Here is a 20,285-nt window from a genome sequence, read left to right on the forward strand (position 1 = left end):
AGGTATCTTCGAGTTTATGGTGGAATTTAATATACTTCATTAAAGTAATAAATTAACTTTATGCATTTAATATTTCAATAATGGAAGGAAGGTGTTAATTTTTCCAAAAGAACACGACAACGAAAGTGTAACATATTTTGACGTCTGCTAGGAGAGAGATCTGTGATGATGAGGCGATAGTAGCGATCCTAGTGGTGGGCAACTACCCATGTTTGGATTTTTACTACATATTGAGCTTCGCGACTGTATATAGTAGACTGTGGTATTACCGAGACTGAGAAGGAATTAGGGTTCAGTTCGCATATCTTACAGGGGCACAGATCCGATGGTCCGACAATAGTTAAATAATGTTTAGATTCAATTTTGACTTCATAAATATTTAGGTCTAGAAATACTTTAAGCGAATTATGGACAGATATTTGACATGTCTTCTTGTTTGTTTCCATAGCCAAGCACTTGATAGCTAAGCCAACTGTTCTGTGGTTAATTGATATCCATTTCAGTTGATGCACCATGTACAGTCATCCAAGAAAAAATGACCAGGCTCTTGTTTGGTTCAAAATCAAAATTCTCCCTGGACCAATCATTGTTGTTTCAAAGGAAGATGGGTATGTGGCCTCCTCATTGATAATCGAGGGTTAATTGAATGTTCATTACATAGATATTCTTCACAACGCTGTCTGTGGTTTAGTTGTGGATAGAACTCTGGTCTCGTATGCAGCAGATTGGGTTTCAATCCTGGCTGAAAAAGTTTTTTAATTGTATAATTTTTCATTCCCTATGATTTATCATTTCTAAGTTTACATCCTTTTTTTTTTGTTGTATGACACATGATCACATGACAGTTTTTTAAGAGAAACTCTAGGTAAATCTAAACTATACTGGTAAATCTTTTCAAAAACATGTCTGCGATATTGAAACGCATTCTCCTCAATGCCTTGGAAGAATTGTGGATATGCACCCACTGCTGCAACCACCAATGAATTATGGCAGCTAATTCAGAATGCCTATGATACCCTGTCAGAAAGATCAGATTTAATTTCAAGCAGTGGCGGCTCCTGCATATTTCTTAAGAGGAGGAAAGAAGTTAACAGCACGAAATGACACCTTCTTGAATGAAACATGCTACAAATTAGCCTACATGCATACATGTAAGACCAGGTAGTGTTGGGGTTGGCCTTCCTTTCTGTATAGCAATAATCTGTTCTTGTAAACTGAGTTTCCTAAATTGTCCAAAATATATTATGTTTTCACTTCCATTCATTGTTGAATAATTGCGAAAATTAACAATTACAAGGAAATTCACAACCTCGTAGCATTTTTCGAGCACACTACAGCATCACACGTGTTGGAAGAGACTAGCTACTAACTTGTAACCGGAACCGTTTTACGGAAATGGAAATGGGAATGGGAAATAATCTGAGGAAAGCGAGAACACTGCTCCCACCCACGTGGTCTGTGTTGCCACATGTACATTTTACAAGGTCAGTATCACATGCTTTTGAAGAATGTCAGTTCTTGTAAAGTCATACTATCATTATTGTTCAAAGCTGCCGGTGGCCGATTAATTTTTTATGTTAAAAATAATGTAGCTTGGAGTACCTACTTTCAGTTTCCAATATATTTGTACAAAACTGACAACTTGGCTGTTGCCCTGTCTAGTAAACAATGAATAGAAGTGAATTTCAGGGGCCAACTACGTAGAACTACTTCCTCTTTGTTTTACATAAACCCGACTTTAACTTTCAAATATCCACGAAAGTTTCAAAGTATGAATAGTAGCCTATACAAAGTGGAATGAATAATATTTTTGATTTATAATTAAAAAAAGTTTACATGGTGTCTTTCATAGTGTTGCGTTAAAACTGTTTTTGTTGTGTCTCCTCCTAGATGTGTTACAGTCCGGTTGAATGCAACATCGTTAGGTGGCAGCGGTAGCGAGCTTGCTGCACGACCAATCGGTTTCTATTTCCTGCCCATGACTGATTCAGAGGAGGATCTCCTCCCTCTCCATTCATTTACTTGCTTTAAAACTCTGCTTCTTTCTCTGGCCGCTAGTGCGCTGTTGTCTATGTGTGTTAACTGCAGTATAGGAGGAATGGAGTGCCTTTCCTCCACACAGACAATCTCGCATCTTTCTCACAGTTTTCTACAGCACATGAGCGCGCGTCGTTTAAAACTCGATCAACCTAGTTTTTCTTATAGCTGTGAACTTAAAAATTATCGAATCTTCCTCGAATTTCAAGGCACATCTTTTATTTGGTATTTACTTTCAAAAGAAGAAAATGTGAGGAGGACTTTCCTCCCTTCCCTCCCCCGAGGAACCGCCACTGATTTCAAGTATGGTACGGTCTATGTCCCAGGCATTGTGGGAAGTCATCCAGTGATATATAAGTTAAAATATCACTTGCATATTTGTAATTTTATTATAATTATAGTAAAAGTACAACTACTGTTTATTGTACTGTTAACACTTGACTCTAAGCTTGACAATAAACTGTAAGAATGCAGAACTGACTGCTGCTGGCCACTAAATAAACTAAATACTGTAAACTCTAACAAACTCGACTCATAGTTTCAAACCATGGAAGTGTTGAGTTGCAGTAATAAACCGTCAGCTCAACAGAAAGCCAGGCAATGAAAACTGACGCAATGCCTTTTAACTATAAAGTTCTTTATAGTGGATTGAATAAAGTAAGCCCTTAATAGAGATCTACTATTGAAAGTTCATTATAGAGTCATTATTACATTATTGTGTACTATTTTAAACAATTACACTTTCGTTAAATTGATGAAAAATACATAATAATTATGCAAATCTAGTCTTTGAGGTAAAGCTCCCTGTAAAGCAGATTTGAATAATTTCAAGGGAAAATTTGTTCCGGGGCCGGGTATCGATCCCGGGACCTCTGGTTGAACGTACCAGCACTCTACCAACTGAGCTACCCGGGAACTCCATCCGACACCGTCTCAACTTTTCCCTTTATATCCACACAACTCGCGTGGGCTGACGAAATGCCAGAGACCCACATCGAGTGCACACAATCTCTGTGTGACTTGGAATTGTGGTTTTCTGTTAACGTACACAGTGACGTATATATTATGCAAGTCTAGTCTTTCAGGTAAAGCTCCCTGTAAAGCAGATTTGAATAATTTCGATACCCAGCCCCGGAACAATTTTTCCCTTGAAATTATTCATATGATATTCATTTTCATGTTGGATAGCTTAGGATGGGCTCCAGCCCTCCAAAGTTCCCTGCTGGTGCAGCCCCTGAATGCAAGTGGCTCGAAACTTCTGCTGTTAAATTGCTAAACTTCGGGAAACAGGAATTTTCGTACATACTGAACACAATAAGTTAAGGAAAGTCAGTTCTCAAAGCGGTAGAATTGAGGACCGTTTTTGCAAAACTTGCTAACTGAAAAAACTAAATTTTACAGGAGAGACAAAAAACTGAATGGAGACAAGTAGGTTACAAATGCAACCATCACACTTTGACACACTGTAATGAAGAGAAATAATTCAATTTTACTAAGATAACTTTAACATCGTGTAGAGGCGTGCTTTATGTTAACGAATCCACCAAAATCTCAATTTTGCAAAAACTGTCCTCAATTAGATTTATTTACTTACCTTGAGAATAATATTTCATTGGAAATATTCATTATCCAAGCAATGATGTAATTCTATAGGTTCGAGAGATGTCTACTAAAATGAAATAAACATTTCATTACATTTTTTCACTTGTGTGAATTCTGTTAGCTACAAGATTGGATCTAGGAGTGTATGATACTGTTTTCCTGGTAGGCAGACATTTATCTGTCTTTCAGCAAACACATTCTTAAGAAATCCCCGTCATTGTAACATGTTACACACACCCTGAGATGAATTATTATGACATTGAACTTTACCTCAGTTTGCATGTCCTGAATAAGCAATCTGTTACAAATGCGAATATCAATGGAACGTATGTGATGAATTTCCAATTGAGTCTTACATAAACTAGAGAAGAATTGAATCTGTTTCCATTCAATGTCAGTTCTGTGTATCAGTTATCTCGCTACAAAATCAGGAAATGCTATAAATATAATAAATAAATGTCAGTTCAAAACTTACAATGAACTGAATGTGAATTATGCATAATGGTCCAAGAATGACTGCTTTATTGTATAAATTGTTCTTAGGTTCACAACAACATGACTGTAACATCATTTCAGTTTAAAATTAGGTAAATCAGAGCTGTGGATTTTCAGGGGAGGCAAGGAAGGTGTACCGCCCCTAATGTTTTACCAGAATACAGTATGATTAGTATTAATTCCAGCTGAATTAAGATTATAGACAAGTTATAGCAAATGACGGACCTTTTCCCAGTGGTGTAGATAATCAGAATCTTATATTATTTATTCGTGGGAAGGCTATATCTGGAGCCCCTAATATTAATGGTACTAATCAATTACCAAAACCTCCAGGGGAAGCTAACTCAAGTTGTCTTTCATGCAATATGAGAAAACGTATTACAAAAATACAGTTTTAAAATAAATAGTAGTTGATTTCAAGTCAGCAGTCTAAGATTGGTTGGAACCTCGTAAGTTACACCAATCAGGCATGACCTCAAATGATACGTAATAAAATATGATTTCACGGTTTACACATATCTCTTAACGAATAGACACGTATATGTATAACATTAGCTCACTCCCTGTCATACTTAGAGAAATCACAATATTAGTATCATTACGTAAGTATGCGTCTGTCTTTTGGTTGTGTCCTTCATTGACAGCAAGGGAGTCGGTCATTTGTTTTTTAAATCACACTTTTGTTTGGAAGTCAGTCTTGATAATACAATTGTCCTAAAAAAATTCAAGTAAATTGTTGTCAGGAACTGTTATTTCGCTCATTATTTATTATATCAGCCACAGTGCACACTAACACTTCAACTGAACACAATTGACGAAAAGGGATAACTCGGAAACTACTTATTTTAAATGTCAAAGCTAGCTTCTTGCGAGCCTTGCGACTAGGGTAGTTTAGTTAGAAAGGGATGGAAAATCTGCGGGGTGGGTTACACAGAAGAAACCAGTTTGCTTGGAAGCTGGTGTGTGCAGGCTTCTTGTTTACTGCTGCATCACAAATCATCCTGAGCTGCCGCATCACAATATTTAACGCGTAAATATAAATTATATTAAATTTAGTAAATAATTTTCTCCATAAACTGCCGGTTTATTATGAAATTATTATTAACTGGGGAAGCTAAGCTTTTTAGCTTACATTGATGCTACGCCACTGCTTTTTCCTTTTATATTAATTTTACTGTATTCAATACGACTAAGATATGTTATATCAAGTCGACCACATTCAGTTGGTGATGCCTGCTCGCTATAGATAGTGCATATAATTCGTACCCACTGAAAAAAAAAAAAAAAAAAAGATAGCTCTGTAATCTGTACAGTCGACATCTAGCAGTCTTCAGTGTCTATGCGAGAGCTGGATAGTGACAACAACAGACAACTATATAACTCTGAAATAACAAACTTGTAAAGTATTATTAATGTACTGATGTGTTTAGCAAAGAGTTGTGACTAAAGAAGTATAAACTGGAAAAGTTTGTTATTCTTCTTCTCAACTTTTTGTATACATCACTGTCAATTACCTCCTAATAATTATTATTTGCAATATACATCAATAAAATTAAAAACATTTGTAAATCTTGTTTTTTCTTCATAACATATGGAACTGCTATATGATTAGCGATATTAGGTGCTTTTGTTCAAACCTGCAAACACTGTTTAAAATTGATTAAACACATCTGGTTAACCAGTCAAAATTTTTAGTAGATCAACAGCCCTAATTATTATTATCATCATCATCATCATCATCATCATCATCATCATCACTACTACAAAGTCTTATAAGGCACTAAAACTCTTTGTTGCTAAGTTTGCAGTATAATACCACTGCACTCTGTCCTGACAAACAATTTTCCAGGTATCATAAATTTAAAAAAAATTAGGTCTTCCTTCACATTGTCCAGACATCTAAGCCTAGATCTTCCCAGTGTTGTTATCCCTAAAGGCTCGTCTCCACTATTAAACATTTAACAACATTTTAAATATAACATGTTGAATTTAACATGTATATGGACATTTTAAGTCTCAATTGATATAACATGTTGACTGAGTATGTTAAAGTTAACACTTTTAACATGTTGGCGTGTTTTCCAGCAGTAATGGAAAACATGTCAAGTCAATTCATTTGCTCATGCTGCGTCGGTACAGTTCGGCAAAGTTCGTACAGTTTCCATAGCAACAACTAACTTCCGATTTTGTGGCGCGTATCTTGATCATTTTTATACTTCATTGGTCCTTGGTGTTGGCTGTAAATTGTTCGAAGGAATGGAGTGGACGAATGAAAATACGTTAGAATAAGATTAATGCACTGATGGAAAGGCCTTGTCTGTGGGATGTGTCTGCAATAGAATACACGGGCAAAACTAAGAAGGCCGACTGTCTTAGAGAACTGGAATTATTATTTAATTGTTCTCTAGAATACAATAGAGAGTTTTCACACTCTCGTAGTACGTTAATGCTATGTTGACTTCAGTAATGGTTGTATTTGTTGATGTATGTTAACGTTCGTAAAACTTTGGCAAGAATAATTATATGATATTACCTGCTCCTTTAAGATCTATCATGTCGTAGGTCCTATGATAGTCAATCACTCGTGCTGTAATTTTTTTAATTGAAATGAAATGGCTGCTCTTAAATTGTGTCTTTCTTTGATGTAACAGGAAGTATTTTTTGCAGCACTATATTAAAATCGTGTTCTGACATTCTCAGCAAGTTTTTGAATCCAAATCGATCTTCAAATTTAAGCTCGTTTAGAATGTCTTCTGCATAGTGTCTTTTACTAAGATATTGCCGCACCCACATTCTCATTTTCTTCCTTTTCAAGACCTTGTAACAAGCAACAGAGGCAATTACGAAAGCCAAATCATCATCTGAGTCCATTGGCCAAGGTTTGAAAATAAAACACTATCTACATTAAAATCTCAGACTCTTTATGGTGGACTACGCAAAGAAAGTCAAGTTTAACATGTTTAACAGTGTGGACAAAGTGTTAAATGAAATTAGCATTAACATGTTCAATCAACATGTTGGGATGTTAATGGTAAACAATTTAACATTTAACAGGTTAATGAATTTAAATACTATTATAGTCACAATCATGCCATGGTATGAAAGAAAAATTTCACAACCTCGAGTGGGAATCGAATCTCCGACTTCCTGTTCTCCGGTCAGGTGCTCTACCACTGAGCTATCGAGTTCGTCTCACGCCAAAGGCTTGGAATTATCCTTTCATACTGGCGACTCTGTTATAGAGTACTGCCCATAGCGTCTGATCTAGTCAGCACTGCTTATGGCTTGAAAGAAACTTTACAAATGTTGTTGTTAAATGCTTAATAGTGGAGACGAGCCTTAAAGGAGTCTCTATGAACACCCTTTTTACTCTTCTTTCTTCATATTATTACCTTATATTACTTCATCTCACGTCACTCGAGAGTTTTTCTTTGTTTGTCCAGATGAAGACTAATTAAATTTCTGTTTGTTGACAGATGCGTGATCTGCATGATCGAGTTCATGATCGGTGATGCAGTCCGCTATCTGCCTTGCATGCACACCTATCATGTGGAATGCATTGACGACTGGCTCATGCGAAGCTTCACATGTCCTTCATGCATGGAACCAGTGGATGCGGCCTTGCTTACAAGCTACGAGACCAACTAGCCTATCTGAGGAGGCGCGGGCAGATGGTGCAGCTATGTGGCAAGAGTGGTGTTGGTGGTGGCGGTGGTGGTGGTGGCGACACCAGCGTCGTCATCCTCAGATCCAAGACTGACCAAAGTGGAGGTGAATCTGGAAACGTAACTCCAGTCTCCAAAATTACGCAACTGTGATGGTAAAAATAAATCTGTGTGATAAGGAAGGGAAGGAAATATAAGCAGGGTACACAAGATCTGACGTTACATCGCATCCAGATTTGCTGAAAAAAAAAATAAAGTGTTGTCTGCTTTCATGTGACATGATAAAAGTACATGCCAATGTAGAGAATAGGCATTTTATTTTCGTATCATCTGCAGAAGTGCTTAGACTTAAAGAATGTTGTGATAATTTATGCTAGTTATACTTAATGTAATGTAAAGAAGTATATATATGAACCTGCGTCGACGAGAAAACTGCAGTAGGACTCCAGGGATATTGAGTAATAGTTTCTTGGTGCTACCATCATACCACGTTTATAGACCCTTTATAATTTAGCAAAACAGAGTTTAAATAAAAAAAAGTATTATTGTCCACTGAAGTAAGCAACTATTTGAAAAGCTCTCGTCCCAGTGCCGTGAGTTACTTAAAACACATTTAAGCGATTTTCTCCACAAGCATTGCACTTGTTGACAGGCAAGTTGTGTTATAAATGAACCTTCCTCGTCAATATGGACATCTATGTTTCTTTGGAACATAGACTTATTTTAATATAAATTGTTACTGGACGGTAACAGAAACATACGGCGTGATGTGATGCAATACCCATTCAGTATGAAAATTTTCAGCTTTTGACAATCGAATTTAATTTTATGCAGAACCATTTAACTGTGAGATTCGTTGTTTTATGTGCAATCCTTACTCTGTGTGTAAAGTTGATGTGTTTTCTTACTAGATCGCTTATATTTCAGGAAACGGTGTTTGATTGCACTGCGCGGTGTAGGGTCTTAGGCCTGAAAGAGAAGTTGATTTTAGTAGCAGTATTTCTAGTCTGAATCTAGCTGTGAGCGTTGAGGTGGCATTTAGAGGCATTGCACTTGCTGTAATTGTGTGCTACAATTGTACAGATGAAGTGAATGGGCTGTTGACAGACTTTCTGATAAGATTTTTAATTTCCTGAAAATTACACACAATATTAGTAGTATATTTACTTAAAAATACTCTCAGATGTATAGAAAGGGTTGCCTTAAAAATAATGTACTAGGGTTGGATAAAAAGTAATGACAACAGTTAGATATTTCTGACATGGCTTTATTCACAGGGGTACAACATTTACGTACCTTCTATATAGTTGCCCCCCTTATTTATTACCTTTTGCCAAATGTTTGGAAGGCGTCGTATACCATCAGCGCGTCCATCTTTCTTGATGTTCCGTATTGACCGCCCTAAAGCACAGATAAGTTCATCTCTGGTATTGTACCGGGTCCCTCGCAGTGGTTCTTTCACTTTGGTTAAAAGATCGTAATCGCTTGGACTCATATCGGGTGAGTACGGTGGATGTTCCAGAATCTCCCATTGCCAGCAGCGCAAGAGGTCCTTGACAGCAGCAGCGGTGTGACTCCTTGCATTATCAAAGAGAATGATGGGATTCTGTATCACCAAGTGTCGTCGTTTCCTCCTGAGGGCTGGAGAACCTGCAGGAACCTGCAGTAGTAGTCCGCGTTTGCCGTCTGCCTTGGAGGTACAGCGTGGTGCAGTATTACCCCATCAATGTCATACGCCACAATGAACATCATTTTCACAGCACTTTGTGTATGGTGCACTTTCTTCGGACGAGGAGAACCTGGATGCTTCCATTCATTTGATTGACTTTCAAGTTTGGTTGGTTCGTATGAGCGACCCCAGATTTCGTCCATAGCGACAATTCGTCCAAGAAAGTCGTCATCTTTCCTTTGGTACCAGTCCAACAAGGCCTGTGCGACTGGATAGCGGTGCCATTGTTAAACCTCGGAAATTTCATGAGATATCCAATGCCCTGTAATTTTGCAGTAACGCAGAATATCTTGGAGAATGTGGAGCACAGTTTTGTGACATACTCCGACTTCCGCTGCTAACTCATGCGCAGTCCATCGGCGACCAGCATCCTACAGGGAAGCAAGGAGTTGTCCTCCACGCGGGGTCGTCCTGTACAGAGGTTGTCCTGAATGGCATCCCTGCCTTCCCGGAATGCTTTAACCCATCGTGCCACTGTGCAATATGGCAACGCTGCATCGGCACATGTTTCACGCAGTCCCTGAAAATATTCTTGTGCACTACGACCTCGTGCCACTTCAATTTTGATCCAGGAATGTTGCTATAGTTTTGTAAACATGGTCTTAGGGCGCTCGCACTATCCCTATGAAAGTCAACATTCTACACACTGCAGTAGATTGACAGAGTACTCCTGCCGCTGGCTGCACTAACTCATCTAACAGTCCTTGTTCATGTCCACACAGCTGGCAGCTCTCGAACGTACCATCGTCACGTGACAGCAGTGTTGCCATTACTTTTTATCCAACCTATGTATTTGAAAGCCTTATACTTGTACAGTTTTAATTTTAATGTTGTAGGATGAAAGATATTATATAATATCTCATTTTATTCTTAGTTTGTTTTCTATATCCTCTTTGTTCCCGTAAATCTCTCTTCTCCTGTAGTACTGTACTTCATATATGTGTGTATAGTGAAACTTTAAAATTGATTGTCCCATGACAGTATTTCTGAAATAATGTTGATTTTATTTTGCCAGGTTTCCTAGGTTTTAGTGAGCAGGAAGACGTGTTTGCACCCTTTAGATTAGAGTACATTTTAACTACTCTAAATGCTACCTCAGGGCAGAAGATAAATTATCTCTAAATTGTTTTTGATCTTTGAGTAATGTTATGGAATACATGATGCAGGTGAGTAATATAAAGTGAGTTAAATATTCTGCGTGATTACAGAATAAGCTGTTATTTACACTAAAAATTTTAAGGCTGATTTTTTTTTTTGATTTGAAATTCAGAGATAACCATTTTGGTGTATTTTTTAATTATTAGAATAAGTATTTTAAAAAGAGGATAACTCCGAAATTTTAGTTTACACTGCGTACAGAATTCTTTAAATTGAAGTTGTATTTACACAATTAATTACTATTTCAGGATATAAATATACTTAGTCTTAAAATATTTTTTCTACATAAAAAGAATAAAGAAAAAAATCAATAAAAATAACCATTTATAGTAGAGCAGTAATGCAGGTAATTTGCTTCCACCATCTCAGATCTTTTTAATCTTACTTGTCTACATGACTTCTGCCTGCTAGATAATGCTTTATGAACAGTGCACTATTCAGGTGCCTTTCCAAAACCAAGGTTGACATTAAAGTCTTCATTCAAAAGGTTCTTGTTTTGTTAAGAGTTCACTTAGTTGTGTGCACAGTTCAGTTGGCTAACTGACTTACACCTTATGCCATTCTCGTGTTAATGACAGAGTGAAACCAGGTGTGTGACTTTAAATACTTGAAGATTGTAAGCTAGACGTAATAGTACATTTCTGTCAGAGTATTACAAATATTACAAGCTGCAGACCAAGTACTAGAATAGGGTTTAATGTTTAATAACAGTTTACCTTACAGAAGCGTTTGTTTGAAGATACCATAGGTTCGTTTCAACAACAGTCAGGAACCGTCCGTAACCATCGTGAGCATGCGCAGTACAGAAAAAGCATTCCAACACAATCCGAACCAGTCCTGAACCGGAAACATGTACTGCAGTCGGGCGTTCCAACAAGCTTTTGATACGGGTTCGGAACGGTCAGAAATAGTCCGGGGATTGAGGCATGTACGGAAGACTACACAAGACGCTTACCACCGTCTCCTGGATACTGAAGAAAGACATGATCGACTGTTCACATCATTGAGGTTAAGATGAAAAGTGACAGTACAGACGAATAATAAAACTAGAGATTTAATGGAATGGAAATTATTTGGGTATTGAAATAGTTAATTGCAATTTCAACATGCATCTTTGATTAAATGTATAATAAATAACGTACATAAATTAATAATTAAAAAAATAACTATTTTTAGATGAGAGTCCCCCGGTACATGACATTGAATTAGCGGAATTCTTGCCTTCCAGAAATTCTATTTTCTGCAATTAGATTTAGCTGCGAAATGATAATAATAAGCATCCCGGTCTTAGCAAAGATGATCACAGTTATAGCATCTCTGGATTTAGTACATAACGATCAGTGAAAGCGTTCCAACAGCGTCCAGTTCAGTTTCAATCCCATAGCAGATGATCAACTAGCGCATGCACATAAGATGGTACAGGAACTGTACATGAACTGATCCATGAACTGCTTGTTGGAACGAACCTCATATTTACTGTGAGAAACCATTTTTCTCTATTTTTACTTCCACAATTAGTGGAGGGTTTTGTAAGCGCGAACTTTTAATAAAATCATTTGTTTTTGGGGGGGGGGAGCGGTTTGTTGTTACTAATGCTGAATTCTTTGCAATAAAGCCTTTAAGTCGCTGTTCAATATAGGAGAGTGATGTAGCAAAAAGTATGTGTTTTAATGTAGGCACCATATTTTTATGTTATTGCAGGTTATATCACATAGACACAATCCCCAAACTGTCTGGAGGACCACACTTGCCATTGGTTAGCGGGTCCATATGACCTAGCCAGGAGGACTGTCAGACAACTCCACTGATTATATCCCCTCTTCACCACTGAGGGGACGTTTATGCACACCATGACATGTCATCTTGCTGAAATGGCATTTCCTCCATTTTCAATGGAACAGTTGCACTGCTGTGACATGGTCCCAAGAGCTTTGTTAAAAAGAGGTTGCACTACAGGAAGGTGAGGATAGGATTTGAGTAGGTGATGTTATAGAATACACTTGTCTACTCTTTGCAACCATTGGGAGTGGATTAAGAATACACTATTTTAGTATGCCACATAATATAGATATAAAAATGTCAGAAGGAACTGAAAAAGGGAGAGAAATACGACAAGGGTGCGGGATTTAGTGAAGAACTAATTTCAGAACGTGGGAGGAGTGATAGTAGAAGGAAGGAGAAGAAAGTGCATAAGATTTTCTGATGATAAGGCGTTGTTAGCAGAAGAGGAGATAATACTAACAGGGGAAGTATCAACCCTTACAGATCGAAATCTACCTTGAAATTTCCCTCACAGATGTAGTCTGGTGTAAGGAGGTCATATACAATAAAATTACCTGCCAGTTTTAACTGCGAGGCACTGAAATCGAATCCAGAATTCTGCGATGCCAACCTATACCGTTTTCGCTGTAAGAAAAATCCTAATGTAAACACAAGCACATGGCTGTCATACCCGTGATTGGCTCCCAGTTGAAACACTCACACGACGCAGGAAAATATAGCCCGTATTTGGAACTATCATCTTGTATTATTTGAAAATAAAAAATTGAATTCTAGTTGTTAAATACAATGAAACATATAACTTCACTCATATGTAAAACGATATGTAAAAGAAAAGCTACTTTTATATTTTGTTATGTACTATGAACGCGGATGAATACAAACAGTAATACTGAAGTAGTCTGTTCTTGTAACAAGCTGGCGTCACTTGACCTGGTAGTTGTTCAAGTAAGTACGTGGTACTGAAGTATGGTTTCTGCATCCTCGGTGTGTTTGGTTATTAAACATAAGAGTAAAAAACCTCTCAAAAGCAGAGAAAAACAAATAGTCTTAAATGTATATAATAAGTTATGTGAGTTTTAATTAGAGTAATATTATAAAGTAAATGTTTCCTAAGCAAACGAATGCATAGTAGTGAGGTTAGGCCTACTTGATGAGTAACGGGAAATGTTTAACATGAAACAGAATGTACAACAGTAGGCGGGCACGTACTGAGAATCCATGGCGCCAAACAGCGGCCAATGAAGCCTCACTTCAGTCATGTGCTATTGTTTATATTAAGGTTTTTCTTACAGCGAAAAGATTATAGTGTGCGGAGCAGTTGGAACATCCCTGCTTGAATGATGTTGAGTGAGGCACATATTACGAATGCACTGCATTTGGAGACACGACACATAACATATGTCGCTACCACCACAAGCTTTCAGTCAGCGATGAAAGAATAACAAAAGTGACTATTCTTAATTGAATGGTGGAAAAAACAAATTCTTTTTACACCATGCACAATGTATCAGCACCTTATTGTCACACTGCTCTTCACACTGTTTTCTTCTTTGTTTCCATACAATATTTCACAGGCACTGTGAACTTGGAAGGTCGGTCCATCGTGTATCTGTTTGCAAACCAAGAATATTTTATCATGTTTCGAAATATTGGAGATGAAAATTGAAAGTGTATGAAAGATTGTAATTTCAGGATGCTGTCTATATGAAAAATCCCTTCGTGAATGTTATCATCTGATGTAATTACTTCTGTTAAGTGGCGGTAAAGAGCTTTTCACTGCCGAAAAAAGAACTTGTCAAGTGGTTGGATTTGTCCGGTAGTGCCAGGAGGAATTTGGAATAATTCTATGGTCTTACCTGAAGGAATATTTTCAAGACAGGTTGTGTCACTGTATAATGTCCAGGAATCGAAAAGCAGGGCCAGGTGTCTTCAAACAATTCCGGACAATTGGCCACAGAAAATTGGTAACTGGGACAATTGGCCACAGGAAATTGGTAATAGGGACAATTCGCCACAGGAAATTGGTAATAGGGACAATTCGCCACAGATAGACAATTTGCCACAGATAGACACAAATAGACAATTTGCCACACTGTCCATTATCCAAAAATGGAACCGTAACAATTTATTTAAATGTGAATTAGTGGCAAATATAACTTTCACATTGTCCTCCGGTTCAAAATACAACAACCACCTTTCTCCTTGTACAGTCTTAGTGTATCTGTCGGATATAACGTTCAGTTCGTCAATATTCCGTGGTTCAGATGGTAGATGCAGCTTCCTGGCATGGTGCACAGTCTTTTTTAATACATGGTTTCTTCGGTAGATTCACATTGGCTTCGCTTGCAATACTCTGTAACTCATTTTGAATAATGACAGACGTTGGTTCTCGGGAAGTCCCCGCCCTTGCCTTCATGTTCTCCACACATTCCTTTGCCTTAATCCTTCCCCAGTCTGCAGAATGATTCTTGTGTTCAGACGGTTCTTTGACGACACTGCTTCCATCTTCTGATAACGTGACTGTTGCATTACACCCGCCACGCATGTCACAGCGCCAAACAACTCCATTCTTATTTTCTCTAAGTCTGGTGTACATGTAGCCAAGATATATTAATTTGTCAGAGGCTCTTTCTGATTTTGTGAAGTGAATTTCTTCATAGTTCCGAATTAGTTTACAGCTTCTGGATTTGTCTTTTGTTACCATAGAAATATATTATAAATTGTTGCGAATTTGAGTATTGCCTTGACTTTAATGTGTGGCGAATTGTCTTTGATACGAATTTCAATTATGTGGCGAGTTGCCTCTGTGGCCAATTTTCTGTGGCCAGTTGTCCCCAACCCGTCTTCAAAGTATGGGAAGAACGCTTCTGTAAATCATTGTTTGATCTCTCTTTTTCCCATTTTCTCTGATTTTGTTGATAATATTGTCAGCTTTAAACAACTTTTTAGCGACTATGGGTCTGAAAGTTCCTGTCAATTCCTGAAGCATGATAAACAGTTTTGGAAGTAATGAGCCATCCATGCTGATTGTGTATGAATGTGTTAACGCACTAACAGATTCACCTATAGTGTGAATGTTTCTTTCCTCCAAAATAAAGAGTCACTTTTGATCACATTTTGCGTTCAAAACCATTTTGTTCTGTGTTATAAATTGAGTAGGGGATGCAACTGATAAATTGCTCCCTGGCAGTTTGAAGAAATTTCTCCACAGCCTTATTAATTTTGTCTTCATCGTAAACGTGGGAGCGGGTTATGAATTTAGTTATTTTCCTGCTCTTAATTTTGTGCGTTTTCTTGAAAAGACTGGTCCAAGTTTGAGATGCTGAGAAAACTTTTTCTATATTAAGTCCTGGAGCAATTTCCAAGACCCTTAATCGCAAGTCATCACTAACATTTTGCTTAGCTCTTCTACCTTCCTCAAAACGAGATTAAACTTTCTCGTATAACATCTTCCTATGTTCCAGCTGATTCAGTGATAGAGATAGATTTATTGATATTAGTTCACAAAAGTACAAAACTTAGGCCCGGTTGCAGAAATGCAAATCAAATCAGTCCCTGATCGCCAATCAGTTGATGTCTGATTTATTTGATTGTTTATTGCGTTGCACAAACGTGAATCTCCAATCAACTTGTCTCAATTTACTAATTGCTGATTTGAGAAAGAAATACATTGACAACAGCGCTATTTAGCAACCACAGCCAATTTGATGCTCTTTAAAAATCGCGAAACGAATGCATCAAGTGGGCGGTGACTAGGAAAACAAGTGAATTTTTCTAGTGAATGTTTTGCTGTTTTGTTGCTTTTTGTAGAAAGGAAAGAGGCGGATTCTATTTGTATATAGACTACAATATAGTGAAAAAAAAAAAAAGAGACCAAAAAAAAAAAACGTGAGGGGGCTTCTGTTGTGGGATTTGCTAGGGGAGTAGACAAGAAATTGGAATATGCATAGCCTCCATAACCCAAAATAATTCCATTTCCCATCTCTCTGTTTACAAATGGAGCTCGTAACCTACTCATTAAAAATATTGTGTTGCCATGTGTAGAACCCTGCCAACGGGCTACAACATTCCAGAATTTCAATGATGGTGTAAACTACATATTGCCTGTATATTCACAGAAAAGAAACCTTTTCTATTTCGATAAAGTTCGGCATCATTTCAACCAGGTGACTGGATGGGGATGTGAGCAGTCTATACAACCAATATTAGGCTACTCTTGGAAATCCTGACATGGCTGAAAATTCTCTCTGGATTTCAAATCGTTCCCTGTTTGAAGTTTGGGGATTTATGAGACCCTGCCATACAAAGCAATTTCATACGTAACATTCCTAACTACTCGGCAAATAGTTGATTTGTGGACCCTAACAAAATAACCCAAGACCGCCTGAAAAATTCCAACAGCATAAAATATCAGCATTATTAGAACTTGGTTCATAGGAGAATGTGGAAGGTTTCGATTTGTCTGTCTGCATATTTGTTTCAATTTTTGAAAGTAACAAAACACACGAATCCTTACTTAACCTAAATCTTTGCTCAAATTCTCTGTCATTATACATAAAAACAATTCATGTCTATCACGGAAACGCTTTCTTCTTAATATTTTTTTCATTCTAAAATTTCTTCATCAGAAGAATCCATTATGTTGAAAACAATATTGTTACCGTAAAGTGGGGTGACTTTGAACGCCGAGGTGACTTTGAACAGTAATTTAGCGCCTTTCTAAATTAAATGCTGTACCCTATTGCGAAAGAACTGAACTAGTTTATTGACAACTTAAACAGTTTTATCGCAATTGGGCACAGCATTTAATTTAGAAAGGCGCTAAATTACTGTTCAAAGTCACCTCGCCGTTCAAAGTCACCCCTCTTTACGGTACGCTATAACTATTTACTATATGCATTATAGTAACTGCACTATAAAGAGAACAACATAAATAGCCTACTTGATCGATGATCAGTGACTTAACCAGCAAAAATCTGTTGATCAAATCTGATGGAAGACTGATCTCTGATCAAACACTGATTGTTCTTTCTGCAACAGAAATAGAACTGATGGCCAATCAAACCCTCCTTGATTGCCAATCACATTTTGATCAGTGTTTCTGCAACCGGGCCTTAATAATTTAACAAAAAGCTCAATGTACGAAAGTAGTTATACATAATAAATATACAATTTCCTGAACTAATTTGTTTATTGCAAATCTCAATAATTTATTGGTTCAAGCTTGCACTTACGTCTGGTTTTAGTACATGTTTAAACCAATCGTGATAACCATTAAGGCCCGGTTGCAGAAACGCAAATCAAATCAGTCCCTGATCGCCAATCAGTTGATGTCTGATTTATTTGATTGTTCATTGCGTTGCACAAACATGAATCTCCAATCAACTTGTCTCAATTTACTAATTGGTGATTTAAGAAAGAAATACATTTGACAACAGCGCTATTTAGCAACCACAGCCAATTTGATGCTCTTTAAAAGTCGCGAAAGGAATGCATCAAGTGGGCGGTGACTAGGAAAACAAGTGAATGTTTTGCTGTTTTGTTGCTTTTTGTAGAAAGGAAACAGGCGGTTTCTATTTGTATATAGACTACAATATAGTGAAAGAATATGAAGAAAACAAAAAAAAAAGTGAGGGGGCTTCTGTTGTGGGATTTCCTAGGGGAATCGACAAGAAATTGGAACATGCATAGCCTCCATAACCCAAAATAATTCCATTTCCCATCTCTCTGTTTACAAATGGAGCTCGTAACCTACTCATTAAAAATATTGTGTTGTCATGTGTAGAACCCTGCAAACGGGCTACAACATTCCAGAATTTCAATGATGGCGTATACTACATATTGCCTGTATATTCACAGAAAAGAAACCTTTTCTATTTCGATAAAGTTCGGCATCATTTCAACTAGGTGCTTGGATGGGGATGTGAGCAGTCTATACAACCAATATTAGGCTACTCTTGGAAATCCTGACATGGCTGAAAATTCTCTCTGGATTTCAAATCGTTCCCTATTTGAAGTTTGGGGATTTATGAGACCCTGCCATAACAAAGCAATTTCATACGTAACATTCCTAACTACTCGGCAAATAGTTGATTTGTGGACCCTAACAAGATAACCCAAGACCGCCTGAAAAATTCCAACAGCATAAAATCTCAGCATTATTAGAACTTGGTTCATAGGAGAAAGTGGAAGGTTTCGATTTGTCTGTCTGCATATATTTGTTTCAATTTTTGAAAGTAACAAAACACAGGAATCCTTACTTAACCTAAATCTTTGCTCAAATTCTCTGTCATTATACATAAAAACAATTCATGTCTATCACGGAAACGCTTTCTTCTTAATATTTTTTTCATTCTAAAATTTCTTCATCAGAAGAATCCATTATGTCGAAAACAATATTGTTACGCTATAACTATTTACTATATAATACTGCATTATAAACAGAACAACATAAATAGCCTGCTTGATCGATGATCAGTGACTTAACCAGCAAAAATCTGTTGATCAAATCTGATGGAAGACTGATTTCCGATCAAACACTGATTGTTCTTTCTGCAACAGAAATAGAACTGATGGCCAATCAAACCCTCCTTGATCGCCAATCATATTTTGATCGGTGTTTCTGCAACCGGGCCTAAGACTTTAAACCTTATTTATCTGCTCCTTTTCACAATTTACTACCATAAATATTTTTAATACTTTTTAAAATTTTAACTCTACAATAAATAAGTGTAAAACAATATTTCCTGTTGCTCTATTTATCCAGTATTTATGTTTAATTCTTAGGTCTTATTTTACATAATAACTTATTATTTCAAATAGGTGAGCAGATGTTGACATGCTGTAAGTCATGAGCCTGAAATAGCTGAATCTATACATTCCATATGTAGGTTAATCTTACTCTTGCAATATTTTCCTGTCAGCAGAATCGTTTGCGTAACTTCTATGAAGACTACCGCATACCTGTTTGAACACAAACTTGACAAGTTGCTTACATAATCATCCTCAATTTAGTTTCATCATTGTATCGCATGCACTCATTTTCAATTCATTGCTATTATGATTACTAATAAATTTATTATAAATGCATTCTTATTGAATTTAAAATATAGTAGTTAACCAATTTATAAAGTCAAATTATCTTCTGAACCTTTACTAATTAATATAGCTGTCGGAATACATTAATAACTTCATTAATTCTCTAGTTTCAATTTTTTTTTTTATTATTTTAAAACCTTGACGTTATTCTATCTTATTTTCAAAACCTGTCTTATCTTATTTAGTTAATAATTAGTTTTTCTAATTTTAGGAAAATTTAATCTTTGTTGATGCCTATCTCTTAGTAGGTAGTTTCGTTCAGTGTCTATATCCTTGATTGAATTTACTTTACTTCTGTTAAAGTTTCTATTTGAGGAGTGGATCAGGACAGCACGTTTGCACATCTCCTTTTTATGTTAGGTTAGGTTCTTTTCAAACTGAAATGACGAGTGAAACGTACAGTTAAAATTACTCTAACTTAACCTAACCTAACCTAACCTAACATAAAAAGGTTAGATTAGGTTAGAGTAATTTTAACTGTACACTTCACTCGTCATTTCAGTTTGAAAAGAACCTAACCTAACATAAAAAGGAGATGTGCAAACGAGCTGTCCTGATCCACTCCTTCTATTTGTCCTTTTACCTCTTATTAACTGTTCGTCACCTGCTTCTACTTCATCGGTCTGTAACGCACAACTGATTCAGTGACACAACAGACTTTGTTTCCCTCATAAATAAAGTTGTCGCTCCATTGATAAGAAACAGAAATTTCTGCGGAC

The 20,285-nt window shown here is 36.9% G+C and overlaps 1 protein-coding gene across 1 annotated transcript in view; it reads left to right on the plus strand.

The window, feature by feature from the left end:
* Rnf11 (Ring finger protein 11) overlaps nt 1-8,356 on the plus strand; it is a 33,593-nt gene extending 25,237 nt beyond the window's left edge. Inside the window, exon 3 of the mRNA XM_069838407.1 lies at nt 7,611-8,356. Within this exon, the coding sequence (XP_069694508.1) occupies nt 7,611-7,782 (172 nt within the window). The 3' untranslated portion in view covers nt 7,783-8,356. The remainder of the gene's footprint in view (nt 1-7,610) is intronic.
* Nucleotides 8,357-20,285: the final 11,929 nt, after the last annotated feature.

Source organism: Periplaneta americana, chromosome 10 (genome assembly GCF_040183065.1).
Source record: "Periplaneta americana isolate PAMFEO1 chromosome 10, P.americana_PAMFEO1_priV1, whole genome shotgun sequence".
Taxonomy (NCBI): Eukaryota; Metazoa; Arthropoda; class Insecta; order Blattodea; family Blattidae; genus Periplaneta; species Periplaneta americana.